The sequence below is a fragment of the Medicago truncatula genome, chromosome 8 (assembly GCF_003473485.1).
Source record: "Medicago truncatula cultivar Jemalong A17 chromosome 8, MtrunA17r5.0-ANR, whole genome shotgun sequence".
Lineage (NCBI taxonomy): Eukaryota > Viridiplantae > Streptophyta > Magnoliopsida > Fabales > Fabaceae > Medicago > Medicago truncatula.
The window spans coordinates 10891449-10916759 of NC_053049.1; the positions used below are offsets into that span (position 1 = coordinate 10891449).

The 25311-nt window shown below is 35.0% G+C and overlaps 2 protein-coding genes across 3 annotated transcripts; both read left to right on the forward strand.

Moving 5' to 3' along the window:
* The first annotated feature begins 59 nt into the window (after positions 1–59).
* On the forward strand, positions 60–21735 carry LOC25500815 (uncharacterized). 2 transcript variants are annotated; one of them, XM_024773790.2, is made up of 11 exons: positions 60–244; positions 831–882; positions 9450–12406; positions 12505–12753; positions 12876–13571; positions 14552–15373; positions 16295–17005; positions 18088–18903; positions 19902–20753; positions 21083–21156; positions 21452–21735. In XM_024773790.2, the coding sequence occupies exons 3-10, from the start codon at positions 9482–9484 to the stop codon at positions 21110–21112; spliced, it is 7101 nt and encodes a 2366-aa protein (XP_024629558.2). In that variant the 5' UTR covers positions 60–244; positions 831–882; positions 9450–9481; the 3' UTR covers positions 21113–21156; positions 21452–21735. The 2 variants fall into 2 exon arrangements, with proteins under 2 accessions (XP_024629558.2, XP_039684851.1); XM_039828917.1 differs by having other exon boundaries at positions 61–244; positions 9442–12406.
* Positions 21736–23911: 2176 nt separating this feature from the next.
* On the forward strand, positions 23912–25311 carry LOC25500816 (F-box/FBD/LRR-repeat protein At1g13570). The gene is made up of 3 exons (XM_024772860.2): positions 23912–24493; positions 24675–24821; positions 24932–25311. Exons 1-3 carry the CDS (start codon positions 24029–24031, stop codon positions 25151–25153), a joined length of 834 nt encoding a protein of 277 aa, XP_024628628.2. The 5' UTR covers positions 23912–24028; the 3' UTR covers positions 25154–25311.

Consider the following 25311-nt stretch of genomic DNA (forward strand, 5'->3'; position numbering starts at 1 on the left):
CACTTTTGTTTCCCACTCTATCACTACACTTTCCTATTTATTTCATCCTCATGCATGCTTCTCTTATTATTTATGGCTTTTCTATTTAAAGCTTCGTTTATAAACATATATATCTCACATTTCTTCATTTAATTTGCAATATTCATTTGATCTCATTCATTATACTTCTCATCCTCTCTTCAGTAAATATGATCAATAAGTTATGTAGATCAAAACTTATGGCCATCCATTTCGAAATAGTGAGGTTGGTTCTTTCAAAACTTATATATCTATTTATTTAATTTGATTACGAAAATATTTGAAAACAAAGAGAGCAAACATAATATAACTTGCCCTTCAACTTGTAGCATTTTAAATATTAACAAATTAAATACTGTAAAAAAGAATAACAAATTAAAGTCCTTGTTATTGGTTTGTCTCTCTGTCTGAACTCTGAAGGTAATAAGATACTAAGATCGTTTACCCTTACCAGTTACTTACAATGTTTAAGCATGACTAAAAATCAAGATTTTAATTTACAATACAAGCACTTAGTTTTAGCTCGTAGCCATATTGAACAAATAAATATTAATGAATGATGCACACTTCATCATATTGCTAATTAGTTTTATTTCAGTAACATGGACAACTTGATAAAAAAAAGAAAGTAAAAGTAGCATGCACAATAATCATTTTTTTAGAGGATGCACAAAAAATGCACATTAATATTTTTTTAGAGATGCACAATTATCATTATATTGTTATATGCTTTGCTCATTTTATCATGCATTTGCTTGGTTCTCACAAAAGAATTAATGCATTAATTGTTTTGATGGACTTTTTTTTTACAGGATGTATTGTTTTGATTGGCAATAAGCAAGGTTGGGAATGGGCTAGTGCGAGGTAGGTTTTCGTAATGCTTAAGTTCGATTGTAATTTTTTTAAGAGTAGTGTTATTTGAACATCCATTTTTATGATAATTTTTGAGACAACTAAAATTTTACAAAGAAAATTAAATATTGGCACAAAAACCAAAGCAATAGATAGAGAAAGTAAAAACATAATGTAAGTATGAGAGAGAAGTTGTCACAAAAGTTGTTAAAAATTGGTTGTTCAAATATCATTTCTTTTTTTTAAGGTTTCATAGATTATTTACATTATCATCACTTATGTTTTCAGTTAATTTCGTTAAAAAGTGTTTATGAACCATTTATCATTGAGGCGGTAGTAGGTCCAAAAGTGTCTATTACATCAAACATGATTACCTACGCACATTTTCTTCTTCTTGTTTTTGAATTCAAGTTTGATTTTACATATAAATATTTCATCAACAATATTACTTCCTCCAGTCCTATTTATAAGAAAAAATTGACTTTTTAGATTCATTGAATAATTAATGTACTTGGTATAGAATATAGACCAAATACATCATTTATGCAATGAATCAAAAAGTTAAATGTTTCTTATAAATAGGACCGGATGGAGTATAAATCAAGTAATCATTCAATTTTGTTTCAAATCAAGAGTGAATAATACACCTATAAATTCTAGTTTTGAGTGCAGTGAATTTGGACATATCAACTTAACATAAAACGTCCACATAAACACTTTTAACCGAGTTTGATGAAAATAAGATAATGGTGCATATACTTTATATTTTAAAGGACTAATTTGTAACAACAAAAAAAATACTTAAACGACTTACTTGTTGCAATCATCTAATTTACAAGATCACAAATGATATGACCTAAATAATATTTGATTATTACTTTTCCCACTCTATGACATTCTCAAGCACCTTGTAAAATTTCCAAAAATATCTACGGATTTTCGGATAATAAAATCCGAAAACATCCGAACTGAGTTTGGATTTTATAATTCGAAATATGCTTATGTATAATCAACAATCAGAGTCTCTCACATTTCAGCAGTTTTGAATTTTCCTTTTAAAAATAACTAAAATCAAAGTAAAAAAAAAAAAAATGATAGAAACATGTCAAATAAAATCATAAAAAATACCACAAAAAAATTCTAAAAATCAAATAAAACTAATGCAATTTTTTTTCCAGATTTTTCTGAGAATGAGAAAAATGTAAAAAAAGATGAAAAATGGGTCTAAAAGATGGGATTTTGAATTTTGAGGGGTGGAGTCCCGTAAGAATATCCTTCTACGGGAGTCATGATCCTTGGTTTTTTTTTCTTCTGATTTTCTGGGGAAGTTTCGGAGCAACTGATCAAGTAGATCCGAAAACCTGATTTTTGAGTGGGACAACTAACAAGGACCTAATCCAGAAGGATGAGAGTTAGGAAGATTAATATTGTCCTTACACTGGTTATCCATGTTACAAAAAAACTCAGAATTTGTGCTAATACAATTCGAAATATATAATCCGTATTGTATTTCCCCTTAAAAATGGTATTTATAGGAGGTGTTCGGATTCTATAATAAAAAAAAAGTAATGCGCCCTATTTTTTGAGGTTTTCGGATTATAAAATCCGAATTGGTGGAAACCTCATTTTTTCACCCCATAACAAAGGAAAAACACAGTTCGGATTATAAAATCAAAATATCTCAAGAGCAATTTCGGAAGAAAAATTAGGGCGAACAAGAAATGAGTAGGGTGAAAAAAATGATTGTCATAATATTTTTCATATTTACTTAAGTAGCCCGGGCTGATAAGCCCAAAAGACTTTTTTTTTATGGCCCGTGACCTAATCTTTCTAGTTAAATAGACTTCTAAAAAAGTCTAAGTTTTTTCTATTTAAGACAAAAAAGTATGATCTATCGTAGGCTAGACCATAAACCCCTGTAGGTCGGTCTAACCTATTCATATCCATACCAATAAGTTGTTTTTATGGGAAACTTGTGAAAAATCCACATGTATGTCCGCTTTTTATCCATAGGTTTCACGAGTTTTTTTTTTTTTTTCTTTTTTTCTTTCTTTCAATTTTTACCTCAACTTAAAATATTAGATGCTTTAATCGATTAAATCATATTAGATACCTCTCAAGACTAATCTCATAACATATAACATGTCATTATAATCTCTTGTTTCCCTATAGATTGTTAGTTAGTGTCTCGTTTAACAGTTCAGTTAAGACCAATCTCATAATATGTGACGCTCTCGACCAATGTCGTATCAAAGCCTCGACTAAAACAAGGGGTGCATATGGTATGAATATAATAAAGAGAGTGATAAGAAAGAAAATTACATAACAATGGAAACACCAAAACCAAAAAATCCAAAAGATCAACCTATTACTCTCACTTCTTCCTTATCTCCTCCTAGGACTTGTCAAAAGATCGATTCTCACATAATACAAAACATTGATGAGTATTCTCATGTTCAAAAGACAAGACTAGATGACGCTCAAATTGCTGAAACCATACCTCATCTTTTAAGCCCTTATGATACTTTATAAAGATAAAGATCAATTACATAATCTATCATAAACTTTATTTCTACATATCGCTTTCATATGAAAGAATATGTTTGGTCATCTCGACTTGAACAATGTAATCTTAGAGCGACAAACCAAGGACAATATGTAGATTTAAAGATTGTTGGTTATTATTAAAAGAGAATAAGATATACCCTTTATTGTCTATATCCCAAAGAGAATCAAGAGAGGAATCAACTTAACTAATTCCTCTCAAATGGATAGTGAATTATAAAAAAAAAAAATCATCCTGAGAGAAGACCAGTACAATCTTAAGATGTTGCCTTCACAAGATCCACTAATAGATCGATCAAACCAGTTTTCAAGAAACCAGATAATGGGCCAAGTTTGGCTTATCATATTTTTCAAACCATGATCATACAACCAATAATTGAAGAAGATTGGTGTCCTATTTATGTTGTCACTAAGGCAAGCCTATCTATACTGACAAAGTATATGGCCATTTTGTTTGGGATGTAGATCCCAATATGTGCGACCGATGGTGTGACTAATGGATGCATGATGATGAAATTGATAGAGAAATTATCCTCCCTTAAAAGAAGAAGAAATGGGTGTGTAGACCATCTCATCCACCACAGAGAAAATTTGACCCTAATAATGGTGCATGGATAGGAATTTATAAGAAAAAAACACTGAACCAATCCCTTGAATCATGTTCTCAGCTTCAAATTGTAACCAACATTTCCCTGCTCTAGAAAGAAAAATCGACCCCATCACTAACAGATCATCCAAACCTTTTATACAACCAAATGAAGTTTAGTCTGATGGAAAACTTAATCCTTCAACTCAAGTTGAGGAAGTTCTAAATTGGAAATCTAAAAGTATTGTTTCTCAAAATGATATTCTTGAGAATCGTGACAAAAGATTATGCAGATAAATTTTTTAAAGTTTGTCTCAAAAAAATGCAAAAACACTACCAAAAATCTCAAAGCTCAAGTCTCCCAATTGGACCATGATTTAAGTCGGATGTTAGAAGAACAAACTTTTGAGAATGACTTTAACCAAAATAAAAAAGAAAACATAAAACTACAAGGTCAAGTAAAGAAATTGATGATTTCTTGAGAGTCTCTAAAGAAAGAAAAACCCAAACAAGTTGAAGATTTTTTTCTTTTACCCTCATTCTTTTCCTATTTACGATGCACAGCCAGAAAGCCCCCCCTCTCCTTTCTATCCTTCATATGCATCATCATCACCACTGTATGCAAAATACACACCCTTAGTCTATAGTGAAAAATATACCAGAACCAATACTTCAACCTCTAGGTCTATAGAAAAAACTGCCCGTTTAAGTCTATAGTGAAAAAGATGAGTGATGAGTACATGAATGGACTTATTTATAGACCTCAATTACACCAACCAGCTCTCTCAACCAACTTATAACCATACCCAACTAACCTACCAATTCTAACTAACTCTAGTTGAATATGTATGCTGTAATAGTTTGTAAGGGTTTAACAAATGCATATTTCATGAATGGGGGTTTCTAACATGGTAGAAAGTAACGAAAAAGAGGATGGATCAAGAAGGGTTGCATCATAGGGGCTATGCTGAAGCTTTGATTGCGGATATATAGAGTAATTATTATACTCAGTGCTCAGCAGTTAGTTATGCTGCCAGCTTATCAGTTGGTTACAATTGTCTCTTTTTGTTCAAGACAGTTGCAACTTACAAACTGCATGTAATTGTTGTATCCTATAAATACTGTGTTCTGTTAACGCCTTCAGTGTAGCAACTTCTACCAGTACCGCTAGCTTTACAACCTCTTTTTTCAAATACTTCACCTTCAGCACAGCCGAATCATTCTTCGTTATCAGTGCTAAGCTCGGTGTGCCACCATTTTCCGGGCTCTCTTCATACTTGGATCAATCATCAAAGAGGCTTGGTCATGACAATTATCTAGTGTTAGAGTCTCAAACAAAATGTGATATGGTCTGAAAAAAGATTTATAAGTGGGAGCCATCCCTCACCTCACAAGCCGGTTTTATAAGGTTCAATCAAGACCAATCCAAGTTCTATTATTTGGTATGGCTCGAACAAGTTGAGCTGGTTTTGCGTACACACATCCATTCATTGCTTTTTTTGTTTCTCCTAAAGTTTCTGTTTGCTTTCTCACAGAAACTGATCTTGCAGAAATTTAGAATCCTGCCTCCATAGCCTCAGAACATCAAGATCAGTTGCTTCTCGCATGTCTTTCAGCCTCGCTCTTCTCTCAACTCCAAGAGAAAATTCACCATCACTGTCAATCTAAGGTCAAAGTGCTAGCACGCTAGCTATGGTTTAATCTTTGAAACACAAAGAAATTGGCAAATTTATTGCTTCGTTTCTCTAAGTTACATCAAATCCATCACAGACACATATTCTCTTATGTCTATTGGAGAAATAGTCTCAATTCGAGAACAACTAGATGTTATTCTTGATGGCCTTCCGATTGAGTATGAATCCCTGGTTACTCTAGTTTCTAGCAAATCTGAGTAACTAGAGTATGAATCTCTGGTTACTCTAGTTCAAAGGCACTCTGGATCTTGGTTTGGTCCTGAAATCTGCCTCTGCCTATCTCCCTCTTAATTTACAAGCCTTGTTGTAACATCCCAGACGACTTTTAGGATTGTCGACTGACCCTACAAACAAACACGAGTCTTTTCAGCGTGTTTTGTCCTCACTCGCATGCTTACCGAGAAACTTCCCGGTAGGTCACCCATCCCAAAATTGCTTCAAGTCAAGCACGCTTAACTGTGGAGTTCTTATGGAATGAGCTACCGAAAAGAAGATGCATCTTGTTAATATAGGTAGTACCAAACAACTCTTATAAGCCTTCCTTCAACCATGCAGTCCCATACCTGCAAGGCCTCAGGAACCCTCTCATTCCGGTGTGGTTCGGTGACGAACCATGCGGAAGCTGGTGGGCATGTAACACCCAAGGCTGACGAGGGCGGGGAGTGGTCGCCGGTGCACAAGGCACGACAATGAGCGGCTCCTGACAGCTTCTAGAGGAACCGAATCACACCGGAATGAGAGGGTTCCTGAGGCCGTGCAGGTATGGGACTGCATGGTTGAAGGAAAGCTTATAAGAATTGTTTGGTACTACCTATATCAACAAGATGCATCTTCTTTTCGGTAGCTCATTCCATAAGAACTCCACAGTTAAGCGTGCTTGACTTGGAGCAATTTTGGGATGGGTGACCTACCGGGAAGTTTCCCGGTAAGCGTGTGAGTGATGACAAAACACACTAAAAAGACTCGTGTTGGTTTGTGGGGTCAGTCGGCAATCCTGAAAGCAGTCTGGGATGTTACAAATGGCATCAGAGCCGACCTCTCCCAGTACAGTGTGGTTCGGGGACGAACCAAGCGGAAGCTGGTGGGCATGTAACACCCAAGGCTGACGAGGGCGGGGAGTGGTCGCCGGTGCACAAGGCACGACAATGAGCGGCTCCTGACAGCTTCTAGAGGAACCGAATCATACCGGAATGAGAGGGTTCCTGAGACCGTGCAGGTATGGGACTGCATGGTTGAAGGAAGACTTATAAGAATTGTTTGGTACTACCTATATCAACAAGATGCATCTTCTTTTCGGTAGCTCATTCCATAAGAACTCTACAGTTAAGCGTGCTTGACTTGGAGCAATTTTGGGATGGGTGACCTACCGGGAAGTTTCCCGGTAAGCATGTGAGTGAGGACAAAACACGCTAAAAAGACTCGTGTTGGTTTGTGGGGTCAGTCGATAATCCTGAAAGCAGTCTGGGATGTTACACTTGTGATGGTGATTAGGCTTATTATGCTTACGACTGACATTCAACCTCAGGCACTTCTTTATTCCTGGGTCCAAATCTCATCTCTTGGTGATCTAAGAAGAAAACACTTGTGGCCAAGTCAAGTTCTGAAGCAAAGTACAAGAGTTTAGACATGCCATTTCCATGTCTACATACTACCTCTGAAGTCTTACGGGTGCGGTCCCTTCTTCAGGAACTTCAGGTTCTGATTACCAGTCCTGTGGTTTATTGTGACAGTCATGGTATTTGTTGTGAATTCCGGTCTCAAAGTCACACCAATACGAACTATGATGTGTGGAACAAAGGATAGTAGTAACCAATGACAATGTGAATGCAAGCAATAATCAACAATAACACCACCTAGATCTAATCTAGGTATCAAAGTGAAAAGCACAAACCACAAGCAAAGTATAAAAGGAGAGAAGAGAGAAACAAAACACACCAAAGATTGTTCACCCAGTTCGGTCCAAACTTGACCTACTCTGGAGGAGAGATTGAACTCTCCAATCCACTATCAATGAGTTGTTCAAAGAGATACAAAAGGGTTACAAGAAATTAGCTTTGACAAGTTCACAAAGAACAACCCTAATTTCTACCCTTTTTTCCCAATCTCACCAAGAACAAGACACTCAATGATTTTCACTCACCAAGGTGTTTACAATGTTTCCCAACCCAAGAGAACTCTAATCAAAGACCCTAAACCCTAAAGTTGCTGCCTTTGATTTCCCAAGTTTCTCTCTCTTCTAGCTCATCCAAGCTCTCCTCCAAAATCTGCACAAGAACACTTAAATACTAGTCTTCCACTGATAAAATCGTGTCACGATTTCCAAATCGTGTCACAATTGGTACGTACGTCACAAGGTACGACCAGTCCCTATCCTGGAAACTTAACGAGCAAATTTGAAAATCGTGTCACGATTCCTCAAGATCGTGTCACGATTTGGCACCCTGCAAACTAGCTCACGGCATCACGAAATCGTGTCACGATGCCAAATTCGTGTCACGATTTCTCTGCTTCCCAACTTTGCAATTTGAAGTCATACACAACAATATTGTTGCCTTAAGTCATAATCCTGTCCTTCATTCATGGACAAAACATAGGTAACTGAACATTTTCTTTGTGGGAGAAAGGGTTCTTAGCAAGTCCTTAATTGTTTCCTATGTCCCTTCCGGCTCAAGCACAGGTTGCTGATATTCTTATGAACCTGCTAGCCAATTCTCAGTTTTGTACTTTAAGAGACAAACTCAGGGTTCTAAGCATCAGCCAGCTCCCACCCTGAGTTTGTGGGGGGAAGGATAAGGTCTATAGAGTACTTAAACTCGTTAATATTGTATTTCTGCCAGCTTTGCAGTTAGTTACACTCCCATTTGTATGCCAGCTCATCAGTTGGTTACAGTTGTCTTTCTGTTGAAGGCAGTTGCAAACTGTACGAAATTATTGTATCCTATAAATACCAAGTTCTCTTGTTCGGTACATCAAATTCAGTTTGAGATTCTCTCTCTCTCTCTCTCTCTCTCTCTCTCTCTCTCTCACTCTCTCTCTCTCTCTCTCTCTCTCTCTCTCTACTCTGAAATCCTATAAGCTTGAATGAAAAGAAGACATCTTAGAGTTGGCAGAGAAAATTCTGATTGGGAGAATATTAAGAAAAAAATCCATTAATGGAAATGTTCTATATAGCATCCTAGTTGAAGCTGGAAAAACACATAAGAAATTAAGCTTTTAACATGGGAACTAATATGTTAATGTTTACACATAAGAATGAACAAAGTGAGGTTGGGTATTAATTTTTAGAGAAATGTTTCTTGGACACACAACTTCACATCAAGACTGTATTATTTTCATAGTTTTTTCTTCTTATTTTCTTCTTTCCCTCTCCTCAGGTCCAACATCAACACTTATTCGATGTGCATTTTATATGGTGTCGGATACGGTGTTGGTTTTTGTATGTTTAAATAACATAGCTATAATTTTTAATAACTACTGTCTGCTCGCGATGTCTAATCCTATAATCTAGTCAATATCGATTCCATTTTATCTTTTGAGTTGATTATTTGTTATACACAACGATTCTTAATAAAATATTCATTTCATTAAATTGTTTTTGTTTTCCAAAAACATCATTACTTGAATTTACTAATATACTTTTGATTGTTGATTGGTCAAATTCCATCAACCTTTCTTAATTATTTCGTGGCGGATATGTTTCCACTCTCTGATTTGTCTGAAATAAAGAGATGTAGGTATACTTAGTTCAAGAAAATCGAGAGGAAGTATGGAGTATGCATCCAAATTTGTAGAAAGAGCTGTCGATGTTGTGTTGGACCTGACTGTTCGGCATGTGGGTTACATCTTCTATTACAAGGACAATGTTAGTGAACTAAACAATCTTGTTGAGAAGCTAAGTCTTGAAAGAAAGAGGCTGGAACATCGAGTAGATGAAGCTGAGGATAATCTAGGAATAACCGAAAGTAATGTTGCAGCTTGGCTTCAGAAAGTGGATAAAACTAGAACTGAAACGGAGGAGTTTCAAGATGATGAAGGCCACACGAAGACAAGGTTTTCCAGTGGTTTATTTCATTACCTGAGGAACAGACATAGACTAGGGAGAAAAGCAAAGAAGATGGCAGTGGATGTCAAGTTATTAATAGACGAGTCGAAGTTTGATGGAGTTTCCTATCAGCAAAAGCCAACATCTATGCATGCTGCTTTGTTTAATGATGGCTATGTAGAATTTGGTTCTAGAACATGCACAATTGAAAGGATAATGGAAAAACTAGAAGATTCTACAGCGAGAATGATTGGAGTGCATGGGCCAGGTGGTGTGGGTAAGAGCACTTTAATCAAAGAAATTGTTAAGAAAGCTCAAGTCAAGAAGTTGTTCAATGTGGCAGTTATAGTAGAAATAAATGACAATCCCAATCTGCGAAAAATCCAGGAAGAAATTGCGTACGTGTTAGGATTGAATTTGGAAGGGGAAGGTGAGACTGTGAGAGCAGATCGTCTAAGAAGGAGGTTAAAGAAAGAGAGGGAGAACACCCTTGTCGTCATGGATGACCTTTGGGACAGAATAGACTTGAATAAGATAGGGATTCCATTTGACGATGATATGGACGATGATTCAAGCCGTCTGAAAATTGAAGATATGAAAGATCCTAACTTCACAATGGTGAAAAAAGGAAAATCTCCTGGTGATTATAAAGGGTGTAAAGTTTTGCTAACTTCGAGAGATAGAAAAGTATTGTCTGATAAAATGGACGTCAAGTCAGTTTTCTGTGTAAGGGAATTAGATGATAAGGAATCTCTAATGTTGTTTAAGGAGGAGGCTGGAATACATGCTGAAATGTCCACATTTAAACAGGAGATTGTTAAGAAGTATTGTGCAGGGATACCCATGGCAATTGTTACTGTTGCAAGGGCATTAAGAAATAAGAGCGAGTCAGTGTGGGAAGCCACACTTGAAAAACTTAAAAAAGAGGAACTGAGTGGAGTGCAGAAATCTATGGAGATTTCTGTGAAGATGAGTTATGATCATCTAGAAAGTGAGGAGCTCCGGTCCATTTTCTTACTTTGTGCTCAAATGGGTCATCAACAATTAATTATGGACTTGGTGAAGTATTGCTTTGGATTGGGTATACTTGAAGGGGTCTATACGCTAAGAGAAGCCCGTGATAGAGTATATGCATCAATTCAAAAGCTAAAAGACTCGAGTTTGATGTTGGATTGTAGTTCCAATGATCATTTCAATATGCATGATATGGTTCAAGATGCCGCTTTGTCTATAGCACACAAGGAGAAAAATGTATTTGCTTTGAGAAATGGCAAATTAGATGACTGGCCGGACAAGGATATACTCGAGAGGTGTAGTGCTATCTCTATACGCAACTGTGATATCATTGACGAGCTTCCTAAAGTCATACATTGTCCTCAGCTTAAGTTCTTCCAAATTGACAGCAATGATCCTTCTTTGAAAATACCTGAGAATTTTTTTGTAGGAATGGAAAAACTCAGAATATTAATATTGACTGGTTTTCATTTATCGTGCTTACCATCTTCGATTAAATTCCTATTAAACCTCAGAATGCTTTGTTTGGAGCGGTGTGCTCTAGGTGAAAACTTATCCATCGTAGGAGAGCTGAAAAAATTAAGAATTCTCAGCTTTTCTGGATCTCAAATTGAAAACTTGCCAGCTGAGTTAGGGTTCTTAGATAAGCTACAGTTATTTGACATCAGTGACTGTTCCATAATGAAGGGGGTTTCACCTAATTTTATATCAAGGTTGACATGTTTAGAAGAGTTGTATATAAGAAAGAGCTTGATCAAAGTGGTGGTTGATGGAGAGCCAAACCAAAGTCAAATTTCATTTCTTTCTCAGTTAAAACATTTACACCAATTGAGGGTTGTAGACTTATGCATCCCGAGTGCTGCAGTTTTGCCTAGGGACTTGTTCTTTGACAGGTTAACTGATTACAAAATTGTGATTGGAGACTTCAAGATGCTTTCAGTTGGAGATTTCAGGATGCCAAATAAGTACAAAGCATTAAGATCTTTGGCATTGCTAACAGACGGCACTGACATTCACGCTCAGAAAGGGATAAAGTTGTTGTTTGAAAGAGTTGAAAATTTGTTGTTGGGAGAGCTAAATGGTGTTCAAAATGCATTTTACGAGTTGAATTTGAATGGATTTCCAGATCTCAAACATTTATCCATCATAAATAACAATGGCATTGAATATATTGTTAAGTCCATAGAGCTGCTCAATCCTCAGAATGTTTTTCTCAATTTGGAATCTCTATGCCTCTACAAACTGAGGAAGATAAAGATGCTGTGTTATACTCCAGTTACAGATGCCTCATTTGCCAAATTAAAAACCATCAAGGTCAAGATGTGTACCCAGATGAAGACTCTCTTCTCCTTTTACATGGTTAAATTTCTTGCTAGTCTAGAAACAATTGATGTTTCTGAATGTGATTCTTTGGAGGAGATTGTTGTTAAGGAAGGGCAAGCAAATTTTAATAAGGTTGAGTTTAATAAGCTACGCTCTTTAACACTACAATCGTTACCATTATTTACTAGTTTTTATACCTGTGTTGAGATGCCCTCTACAGAAGAGCAAATAACAAAAAGAGATCACATAGAAATTACTGTTGCAGAAGATGATCACAGTGTCATGGATCCCCTTTCACTCTTTGGTGAACTGGTATGATATTGCATAATATCCCTCCTGTTTTTGTTGATTTGTGATTTTTCTCTCTCTTTCACTTGATACAAATATAGTAATTCCGTGTGTTCTTGCAGATTGAAATTCCAAACCTGGAGAGTTTGAAGTTATCCTCAATCAAAAGTCATAGGATATGGAGAGATCGGCCACTATCAAATTTCTGCTTTCACAATTTAATAAAATTAACTGTGAATGATTGCTATAACTTAAAATACTTATGTTCATTGTCTGTGGCTAGCAATTTTAAGAAATTGAAAGGCCTTTTTATAAGTGATTGTGGGATGATGGAGAAGATTTTTATCACTGAAGGAAACAGTATAGACAAGGTATGCAAAGGTGTAAAGTTGTAGTTTACTTAATGTTGTGTATACAGTTCTTTCTTGCTCTTGTGCATTTTTGTTGAGTATTTGAGTTCATTGCCATATGGCTTTTATTCATTAAAATTCAGGTCTGCATCTTTCCTAAGTTGGAGGAAATCCACCTCACCAAACTGAATAGGTTGCAAGATATATGGCAAGTTGAAGTTGGCGCCGATTCCTTTTCTAGTCTCATTTCTGTGCATATTGAAGAGTGTAATAAACTTGACAAGATTTTTCCTAGTCACATGACAGGATGGTTTGGGAGTTTAGATAGCTTGAAGGTTATTAATTGCATGTCAGTGGAAGTGATTTTTGAAATCAAAGATTTTCAACAAATGGATGCATCTAGGATGGACACAAACTTGCAGCTTATTGTGGTAGAGCAACTACTAAACCTGAAGCAAGTATGGGACAGAGATCCACAAGGAATTCTTAGGTTCAAAAATCTGCGGAATATAAAGGTTTTAAATTGTAATCAGCTAGGCTATGTCTTGCCAGCTTCTGTGGCCAAAGATCTAAAAAGGCTTGAAGGCATTTCGCTAAATATTTGTGATAGAATGGAGGAAATTGTTGCTTGGGATGATGGACCACAAACACGATTAGTGTTTCCTGAAGTAACCTTCATGAAACTTTATGGCCTGCCAAAAGTTAAGCGTTTCTATAAGGAGGGACATATAGAATGTCCAAAACTGAAGCAGTTGGCTGTGGACTTTTGTGAGAAGCTGGACATGTTCACAGCAGAAACCACAAATGAAGAAAGACAAGCAGTTTTCTTAGCTGAAAAGGTAAGGAACTATTAACTGCTATCCAATTGTTCCAACACATAAGAATTACATATTTAAATTGACATCAAGAGAAAACAAAATACCCAATTTAAAATGAAAATAAATAGGGAAAGTAAATGCTTAAAATTTTATCCAAAAGTGTAGCACTCACTCACACACAACTTAAACACGGAGAATATCATGCATGAAAGTCTTCTCCCCTACCGTTTTTTATACAATGTTACCATGTATGATTAGATCATGTAGCTTTTTATGTAATCTATTGAAACTCTTCACAACCAATTAACTTTTGTCAAAATTGCATCATCATCATCATTGTTGTTGTTGTTGTTGTTATAGTAGAAAATCCCTCTAAAGGCATCTAGTCACATATCCCCTTCATATGTCTCCCTTATTGTTCCTTTTTTAAGAATAAAATTATTCAAACTTCCACATTGGATATGGCCCAAAATTAGGTTTTATAAGTGGGAGACATCCCTCACCTCTAAGCTAGTTTTGTGGGATTGAGTTTGGTACATCCCAAATTCTAAGATAGTTTTAGAGCCTATTCAAAATCCATTGGGCAACCTTCTGGCGGGCCATCCATATCATGTCCAATTGTAGGCGTGAGGTGGGTGTGTTGAGAGTCTCATATTGAATTGCATATGGCCTGAAATAATGTTTTTAAGTGGAGACATCCCTCACCTTAAAAGCCATTTTGTCGCAATCCAAAACCAAGAAAAATAAAATGGCATATGAACGAAAAAACTAGCAATTAAGAAAGAGAATGTTACCACTTAAAACAATGCTAGCAACACAATATAAAATTAAGACATATTCTTTTTATTATGCACGCTCTATTATTAAATGAAATTCATGCAGATCTCACTAAATTAAGTGTGTCCTCCATACTGTGGGATGTATGTGTGGATTCTATTCATCAACAATTTTTTATTTTGAGATTTCCTTCTTCTTTGTACCTTTATTTCATCGTGTTCTAGGTAATTTCCAACTTGGAGTTCATGGAAATTGGCTTAAAGGAAGCATTGTGGTTAAAGAGCAACAAATGGAAGTACCGAATGGACTGTATGAAAGAGCTTAGCTTGCGCTTATTGGAGAGTATTGAACTTCTCTACTGGTTTCTGGACAGAATGCCTAATCTAGAAAGGCTAAACTTGCTTTTCCCTTATACGTTGGAAGAGTTAGTACCAAGTGAAAACATAGCACCACAAGAAAGATTGGGAACTGTATTACAGCTCAAGACATTGTATTTGCGGTCATCAGTGATAAAGGATCTAGGATTTGACCGAGACCCACTTCTACAAAGACTAGAGCATTTGCTCTTACTTGACTGCCACAGTTTGGTCACTTTAGCACCTTCCTCTCTATCTTTGACTCACTTAACATATTTGGAAGTAAACTCTTGTCGTGGATTAATGAATTTAATGGCAATCTCAACAGCTAAAAGCATGGCTCAACTTGCAAAAATGAAGGTAATCGAATGTAGCGTACAGGAATTGGTAACCAATGAGGGAAATGAAGAAGACAGAGTGATTGAAGTTGTATTTAGCAAATTGGTATTTTTAGAGCTGGTAAGATTAGAAAACCTTACAAGTTTCTGCAGCTACAAGAACTGTGAATTTAAATTTCCATCATTGGAAATATTGATTGTGAGAGATTGCCTCAAAATGGAAACATTCACTGTGGGTCAGACAACAGCACCAAAGCTACAAAATATACACACCATTGGAGGAGAAGAGGAAGAGAAACAATATTGGGAAGGTGACTTGAATTCCACTATACAGAAAGTTTTCAAAGACAAGGTGCTTATTCATTAAATACTAGATCCTCTCATCTTAATTTTTTACATTTTAATCAAAATAATATCGACTCCATTTATATATTTTAGAATCTTAGTCTAAACATTATAGTCATATTTTTTATGAGTCAGGATCCGTTGACACCAGGTGTAAGTCAAAAGACTTAAGACTTACACCAAATCTCAACCATTTAATTAGATGGATCTTATGGTTAAAAACATTTCACAAATAAGCAACATCGGATCTATTTTTATGAATTCCACATGATTGTTACCATTCTTTCCTGAAAGTGTTTGCTGCTAAAACGCAAACAACAACACACGCTATGGTCCTCCCTCTTTCTCATATGAAGCAGAAGCACATCACTTTGGGTGAAGGATGAGACATTGCAAATAAACTAATCTAACTACATACAATATTCCATATTCCATATTCACAAACATATTGATAACTATATCTCATGAATCTCTTATTTTGTTTCTCCGATTGCCTGTGTTTATCGATCAATTGAGTTGTGTCGGATAGAATTGGGGCTTATGAAATAATAACATTATCGGTGACTTGATTTGTTAAATTCCAAGTTCAAGTTTCCAGAGATCCATCCAAAATCCTCCTTGATTCACTACCTTCTTCCAATGGAAAAATCTAATTTAAACAATTGATGTAATCAAGGAGAGGGTAGAATCAAAGAATTAGGGTGAATTTAGAAGTAAGTTGTGCAGTATCAGATTGAACAAGGAAAGAAGATGAAATCATGTGTCTCTCTCTTTGTTTGATTTCTTGTGTGGAGTATTATTCACCTGACTCATTTTTTTATTTATAATAAATAATTTAGCTTGCTGAATGTTTGAGTCTTAACTCACAACACCTTCATTTTCTTTGTAATTCTTTAATAATTTTTACTTTATTTCTTTGATATTACAGATTTTTTTCAGATATACAGAGAAACTGAACCTTTATGATCATCCTGAATTATTAGAACAAGTATGGCATTGCAGTGATTTGGTGCATGAGTACATGTTTCACAACTTGACATCTTTGGTGGTATCACAATGTAACAATCTAGTGCACGTAATTCCATCTCATTTACTTCCTTGCTTTGATAATTTGGAGGAGTTACACGTAACGAGGTGCAGTGCTGTGAAAGTCATATTTAATATAAATGATGCAAGGGCCACAAAAGCAATGGGAACATTTCGCTTGAAAAAATTGTTTTTTTCTGATCTACCAATCCTGGAGCATGTATGGGACAAAGACCCTGAAGGAAATTTTTGCCTTCAAGTGCTACAAGAAATGAATGTTTTTGAATGTGATACCCTTAAATATTTGTTTCCTGCATCGGTGGCTAAAGATCTTACTAGACTTGAGCTGCTTAGAGTAACACGCTGTAAAGAGTTGGTAGAAATATTTTCAGAGGATGAAATACCTGCAGAAGGAGCAACAAAAGAGTTAATGTTTCCTTCTCTGACCTCATTGTACATAATAAAATTGCCAGCGCTCAAATACTTTTATCGTGGTTTACATAAGCTAGAATGGCCCATGCTAAAAGAATTGCATGCATATCGGTGTAACTTAGTGATACTCGAATGTCAAGAAGATCATCCAGAGGAGCAAGCCCTTGTTCCAGTTGAAAAGGTATGTTGAAAGTATTCTACGACTTCACAACTTGTTTATTCCAATGAGATAGGTGCTCCTTTATAGGAGAGAGTACGTAATGACACTCCATACATAAATTAAGGAGTGATTTAAGGAATTGAAATAAAATAAACGTAAAATCAAATACTAGTATTAAGATTAATAATAATAGTAATAATAATAATAAAATATTTCAGTACTTCTCACAACTTGGTCTGAGGCAGTTAAAACCAGTTTCACTTCCCTAGAAAATATAAAAGTATACCTAACCCAGCGACATCACATTGACGAACCTATAACCGGATAATGTATCTATCTATCACTGAAATCTATTCCTATTTTTCTTTTTTTATTTAATGGATGATATTTAAACAATTAATCTAATTCCTAAAGCTCATAAGTCATCAATATCCATTTATTCTATGCTTTGACTCATACTTTGTTGTCTAGTGATGGACTAATAGTAAATATAGTTTTATAACAATTATGGGATTTCAAATATTTAATTATATGTTTTAGAAGACTTCTTAAAGGCTTCTTGAATATGTTTATGTTTATAAAAGGAAGGGTAGAAAAGGGAAAGAAAAAAGAGGGAGGACATATGGCAGGAAATGAGGAGAAAAATGATGAACTAAGATGAAATGTAACTAATTGTACAGGTAGCAGCTTGGGAGTGGTGGGGATTGAGAGAATCAGTAAGAAGAATGTGAATATAATGGAATTGAGTCAATGAGGAAAGGGGGTTAGTTTTGGAGTGAAAATTGGGACTGGGGAGTGAGAGCCATTCTCCACTCAGCCAGCATTTCAGTAGCCTTTACATTTTTATTGTTGCAAGGAGAATTCTCTCCATCCATTGTATTCCCTCTTATGCAAATAATATATTCCTAGAAGGATCTGCTTCTGTATCTTCTAAAATCCTTGGTATTCACTCTTTCATATTCAATTATCCCTTCAGTTTGATCCTATTAACTTAAAATCTTTATTTTAATAGAAGAGTTAGTTCTATGTAAGTTGTGTTTGTCTATACTGTACATCTAATATATATAATTTCCTTTATTTGTTTTTCCTCATGGGCTATCCAGATTCCTAGTATGAAGCATTTATCATTTGGTATTGGAGACACCGAGGTTACATGGAATCCGAAGTCTTGTAAATTACAATTTGAAAAACTGGAATGCTTTCAACAAGAGTCAGATAGTGTTCTATATCGGTTCCTTGGCATGTTACCCATTATAAGAAAGTTGGAATTCAGATATGGTTTACTTGAAGAGTTGTTCTCTGCTGAAAGACCTAATGCTGATTACACAAGATTCCTCTTGCACCTCAAAGAAATAGAGTTAAATAAGATTTTTAATCTCAACTCCATTGGTTTAGAGCACTCTTGGCTACACCCCATTCTTGAAAATCTCCAAACATTAGAAGTAAGACGCTGCTATCGTTTAATAAACTTGGTACCAGACATGGTATCTTTCTCCAGCCTCACATATTTGGATGTAAGTATATGTAGTGGAATGCTATATCTGTTTACATCGTCAACAGCCAAAAGTCTGTGCCGACTCAAAGTAATGAAGATAGAATCGTGTGAATCAATGCAAGAGATATTGTCCACAGAGGGGGATGAATCAGGTGAAGATAAAAAGTTAATATTTGAGGACCTCCAGACTTTGTTTCTAAAAGATTTATCAAAGCTAAGGTGCTTTTACCCTGGGAAGTTTTCCTTGTGCTTTCCATCCTTGGAGAAAGTGTCCTTGATTCAATGCATCTGGATGAAAACTTTCAGTCCAGTCAACATGATAGATCCGACCAAATTGTCTTCTGGAGTTACATTCATCAAAGATAAAACCCCACAATGGGAAGGTGATCTGAATGCTACAATACGCAAGAGGTTTGAGGAAGAGGTATCTACAAAATCAATAACATATATACTCTTACAGTTGTTGATCAAAATACATTATTACAAGTATTCATGTATAATACAATATTATTAGAATTTAGATTTGCTTATATTATTAAGATAAGCATAAGATTGTCAATTTGAATTATTTCAAATTTCGTCAATCAAATTAAAATTGAGTATATAAATAAATAAATATGTGTGTGCAACTAATTACAATTGTAAACACAATCAATTTGAATTTTAAAAAATTTCAAACCAAAAATTTATCTATAGGTCATACTGATGATTTATTTTATAAATTCTGGTTAAAGTGTGTTGGACACAATATTAAGGAATTGAAATAGAATTTACTATTTTTATGAATTCGTTAATACAAAAGTAAATATTTTTTTTTTATAATATTAGATGTTAGTGTCCAGGAAACCGCCTCTTGTGTAAAAAAACAGGGTAAGGCTGCGCACAATACACCAATTGGTGGGACCACTTCCTGGACCTTGCGTATGCGGGAGCTTTAGTGCACCGGGTTGCCCTTTTTATAATAAGTATGTTAACATGCTTATTTGATCTCAGGATACTTAGCTCTACAAGTCTGTTTTCTTTGCTTAGTGTATACATTGTTGATGATTTACAAGGTGCTAGTCTACCTTGCTTGATTGCTTCGGGTATGTTTGAGAGTTGGGTTTTGAAGGGGAAGTTTTTGGAGGTATAAGTCTATTTTGGTATATATTTCATATTACAAGGCCATCATTAAACTGCATGTAGTAAGCTGTTATGGTCTATACAAGAACTCAAATCCCCTAAACCTGGTTTAATTACAATCTTAGAAAAAGTCAGATTTAAAAATATAACTTTTTGAACAAATTTCTATGTTTGGAAAATGAAATGAAATTACAATTCCACATCTCAATTTGAAATGAAATGAAATTACAATTCCGCATCTCAATTCTTATTGACCTTGGTAAATAGCAAGTAATTTTTTCTACTCTATTGCATGTGCAGATTTCTGGTTATGCACCAAAAGGAACTGTTGTGAGTCTCTTTGATGAACCAGTACTACAGGATGTATGGCATGGCTTGCCAGTCCCACAATCTTGCTTTGGAAATTTGGAGGAATTAATTGTGGACGGGTGCCAATTTTTATCCGAAGTACTACCATCCAATTTACTTCCTTTCTTAACAAAAATGGAAAAATTGGCAGTTCGAAATTGTAGTTCTGTGAAAACCATATTTGATGTGAGACGTATAACAGAAGACAGAAAAATGAAAACCAAGGGACCAGCCCTGATGCCCTTCCCTTTTTCCCTGAAGGTATTGACTTTAGAGCAGTTGCCAAATTTGGAGAATGTTTGGAATGAAGATCCTCATGGAATTCTAACAATTGAACTTCTAAAACAAGTATATGTTGATGACTGTAAAGGCCTTATAAGTTTGTTCCCAGCCTCAGTAGCCAAAGATCTTGTGAAACTTGAAGATCTACACGTGAAACACTGTGAAGAGCTGATGGTTATTGTTGCAGAGAATAATGCATATCCCAAAGGAACAATTTTGGAGAGTTTTGCATCTCATGAAGTTGATGCATCGGATGAGGTTGAAAAGATAATATTTGAGGAGCTCCAGGCTTTGTATCTTAAAGATTTACATGAACTCAAGTGCTTTTATTCAGGGAATTTTACTCTGTGTTTTCCATCCTTGGAGCACGTGTTTGTAATCAACTGTCACAAAATGGAAACTTTCTGTCCAGGTACCATCAATGCACACAAGTTGTTGGAAGTTAAATTTCAGGATATCTCAGATGCTGTCCCATTGGAAATTGACCTCAATTCTACCATACAGAAGGAGTTTCTGGCACAAGTATGTTTTAACTTTTCTTTTTCGTTTTCCGAAGATAGAAATTTTAGTGTTTGAACACCTTCGTTTACCATTTTAGTAATTATGTCAATTTGTTGGATGGGAAGTACATTGTATTTGTGAGCAACCATCACATATATACTGCTAACTTTTTCACAATGGAAGTTCAATTAATTATGAGTTTGCCTTGTCAATAACTCCCAATTGAAAGCAAACCAGCAAGGGGAGATATTAATTTTCACTTGAAAAATAAAATATTACCATTTATATAGTTAATGAACCTTTTTTTTCCTTCATTATTATCAAACTAACATCACTGTTTTTGTATCTAGGCTGACCCAAATAACTCGGTTAGACCATAAGAAGATGCATGACATTGATGAATGATGATGAAGACTGTTGAGTGGTAAGAGTATTAATTTATTTTGGAGAGTGATATAGGACATTACTTTATTTTGGGGTGGGGGTGTTTCTTTTTTTGGTTACATAATAGTCCTTTTTTTTTTTTATAACAGAGGGAGGGTTGTGTGTGTGTGTGTTTAATCATTTACCAAAGAAAATGATTTGTACAGGTTGTTTACTGAAATATGATTCAACACATTTGTTAATTTGTTAGTTTATTAAACTCTTGATTTATACATTAGCATATTGATAAGTTATTATAAGTTGTAAAACTTACATTCTTTTTATAATTTGACTAGGTGAGGTCCAACTTCAATACTGCAGCAAAATGACTGGAAAATGAGGTTGATGGTAAAGACAGTTGATGAAGAGGAATGAAGTTGTCCATTGGTCATACTTTTTACGTTATTATATTTGGATTTATTCCAGTGTTACTATGTTGTGCGTTTAAGAAATTAAGTACGGTTGTGTGGTTTAAGTTACAATAAGTTGATTGTTCTATATATTAATGTAACAATGTGTGTGATTGTATGCCATGAAGAATAAATATGGCCTTGTATTGTTTGATATATATGTACTATTAATCATAAAAGAAAATACTGTGTTCTTGTATGTTATCTTTTGAATAACAAACTCAAGAACATTTTTCAGTATGCTGTATTGTTCTATTTGTTTACTCTTAATTTTGTCCATTTATTTCAAGTTTCAGTTTAACTATGGATGTCTTTTAAGGATGCATTAATGTTAAAGAATCAGTTTAACTATATTGCAATGACTGTTGGACCATTTGGTCGGGAAACTGAAATCGGCTGAATTGTTTGATAAGTAGAGATAAATAATGTGAGGAAAAGAATGTGATCAGTAGCTTCTGAATGTAAAATTTCTAAGAATGTGATGGAGATTGTATGAGCTGACAAGTTTTGAGGAGTGGGCAGCAGCAGTGGGGGAAGCAGAGGGTAACAGTATAAGAAAACTTTGAATCTGTTTTTTTGCTTAAACTCAAAACCAAAACCATGTTGTTATCATCAGAATCAACTTCTTGTGCAATAGAATCAGTGCATACACTACGAGAAGCATCCTTGTATCTATACCTTGGAGGAAAACCATGCTTGAAGTAGCATGTATCAAGAGCATGATTAGTGTCATTACAAGACAAGTTAGTAGTATTAATTATGGAAATGTTTAGGAAAAATATAATAAATGCATCTAGTAATTTGAAGATGGATTTACATTTAGGGATAAAAATAAAGTTAAATAAGTGCTTACAGGACTGAGGGAGTATTTTTACTAACTTTTATCGTTTTTTGATAAGCTAATTATTCAAGTAACTTATAACTTATATATTTTATCTCAATATTACCCTTGTAGCATTAATTGAAAAAGATTAATTATTAATTAAATATATATTTATATGTCATTTCATATTTATAAGCTAGTTCAGTTGTTGATTTTATCAAACATTACAAATTCAATCACTAGCTTATCCGCTATCGGCTATGAAGCCCTGATACCTGACATGATACCGATACGATACGATATCGATACGGCGATACGGGAAAATTTTCAAAATTTCCAATACGATACGGCCTCGATACGTTATTAAAAAATTAAATTTAAAATTAATAGTATAAGTGCACAATGTATAAACATAACTAAAAATGATGATAAACAAACATTCACATTAATGAAAATGATCAAAACAAGTGACAATTACATGTTTTTTCCGCACAAATTAGATAGAATATAGCTAAACATCATTAGTACCATCCAAAGAGAACATCATAAGTACTATAAGAAAAAGAACATCTTTGTCTAATGTTGACTACTTAATAGTTAACACTAATTTATATCGAAAACAAACAGCAGAAGAAACATAGTAGAATTCAATCAGTGGTAATGGTTAGAAGAGAGAATAGCTATTGCTATGTGGTGACGAGAAACCCTATATTTTTAGGTTAGAAGAGAGAATATGATTTTGAGAGCGCTGCCAGACCTGATAGGTGTCGGAGTATAAGTAAGCTGTGTCGGAGTACAAGTTAGTCGTATCCGACACGTATCGGTCATTTTTTTCCTTCAAAAAATAAATATTAATTGTCCGATACTTCTCCGATACGCGTATCGGCACGTATCCGACACGTATCGGTCATTGTTTTTCAAAAAAATAAATATTAATTGCCCAATACTTTTCCGATACCCGTATCGGAATGTATCGGTATCGGATATGTGTCGGTTACGATACTTCACCATTTTTGGAGTATCGGGGCTTCAGAGGCTATCGGCTATAAGCTCCTAATCTAGCTTATAAGCTATCTTATCAACTATCCACTATTTTTTAACAAACAGAGCCTTTAATCATACGAGCTTATAAGCTATAAGCTCAATTTTATGTCTTAACAAACAGATCCTTGTTTTTTTCTTCATAATTTTTATTCTTTTGGTAAATTGAAAAGCTAACCAGGAGTCTTCTTCCATGGTGAATATGGGTGCATATATTTAATCTACTTATACTATTATTTTTTTATGTAATATTTAATCTTTTGCTTGGAGTTGTAGTTCACCTATGACTCTGTCCAAGAAGAAGGCCAATCGCCGTGATCGCGTTGATTGAATTAGTGACTTACCATGTAATGTCATTGATGGCATCCTAAAACACTTGAGCATCCAAGAGCTAGTTAATTAGTACCAGTATTCTGTCAAGAAAATGGAGCTATATGTGGACTTCAGTTTGATACGAACACCTTTTATTCGACAAGGACTTTTTTAGAAGGTTTGAGGATCATGATGGCCCTGGCCCTTAGATTTCTAGAATTATCACTGAAGTTCTTTTCCTTCACAATGGGCCGATATATGGTTTTGCTCTTGACATCCCTATCCCTATGTTCTCCAATTTCTTGATCACAAATGAATACCTCAATAAGTGGATTCTGTTTTTGTCAAGGAGGGGCATTAAAAATATTGTGCTTCTCAATTGCGGAACATTTAACAGATTGCCTCATATGAAAATGCCATTTTTTGTCTTCTCTTGTCAAGAATTGACTCACTTTCGGCTTTCTGGATTTAACTTATCAGTTCCGCCCAACTTCGATGGCTTAAAAAGTTTGCGGGTGCTTCACTTAGGATGTAATAGATATGAGCTCGGTTCACTTGAGAGTCTTATTGCTGGCTGCCCATTACTTGAAGAGCTCAACATAATATTTCCTCCAGATGCGAAATCAATTTGTCTCAAGAATGCAAAGAATCTGATTGATCTTAGTCTCACGGTTAATCAAGATAGAGTATCTGGTTTGATCAAAAGTTTGCCGAAAATTCAGAGGCTAGATATAGAATCATATGGCAACAAGGTTAGGAAGCAACATCACTTCTATCTAGTATGCCCTCGCAGTTTGATCTTTTAAACTTATCTTTTATTGTATGTTTGAAAGAGAAGCAACGTTGTTTATTTTTTTTTACGGTTCAATCCAATGTTTCCAGTATTTACATTGAAAGTTGTACTTATAAGTGTTGTACAAATATACCTCATAGCTCTATGCAGATATCATTCATCCATCACAGTTGATAAGCTTAAAGTATCTGGAATTATTTACCTTGAATATGAATGACAGAGGAGAAGTTTTGTATATTGTTAGTGTACTCAAAAGTGCTTCTAACCTGGTGGAACTTACTATACAGGTGACCATAAATACCTTATTCTTTCCTGGCTTGTCTTTTATTTATTTTTCTACCAATCTTAGCTTGTCTTTTCTTTTCATACTTTTGACTCTTATTTTTTTATAATTTAGAGTAATAACTATGATGGTGTTGAAGAGCCGAACCAATCGGAGGAGTTAGAATGCAATAGTTGTTGTCTTAGTCAACTTCAGACGGTGCGTATCAGAGTTGGAGGCAGGTTTAAAAATGCAATGAGTTTGATACGGTTCATACTTGCAAATTCCTCGTCATTAAAGACTCTTACTTTTAAAGTTGGTTTTGGCATAAGAATTTTGATGCAGCAATTCTGTTAAACATTTCACAAGACTTGTTAAGGATGGAAAGAGCATCACAAAGAGCACAAGTTGAATTCCTTCACCCGAAGATAGACGTTCAATTGTAAAATGTATTTGATTTTAGCTTTCAATATGACAATTTTCAACCATTATAAATACATGTTCTAACTTCTAAG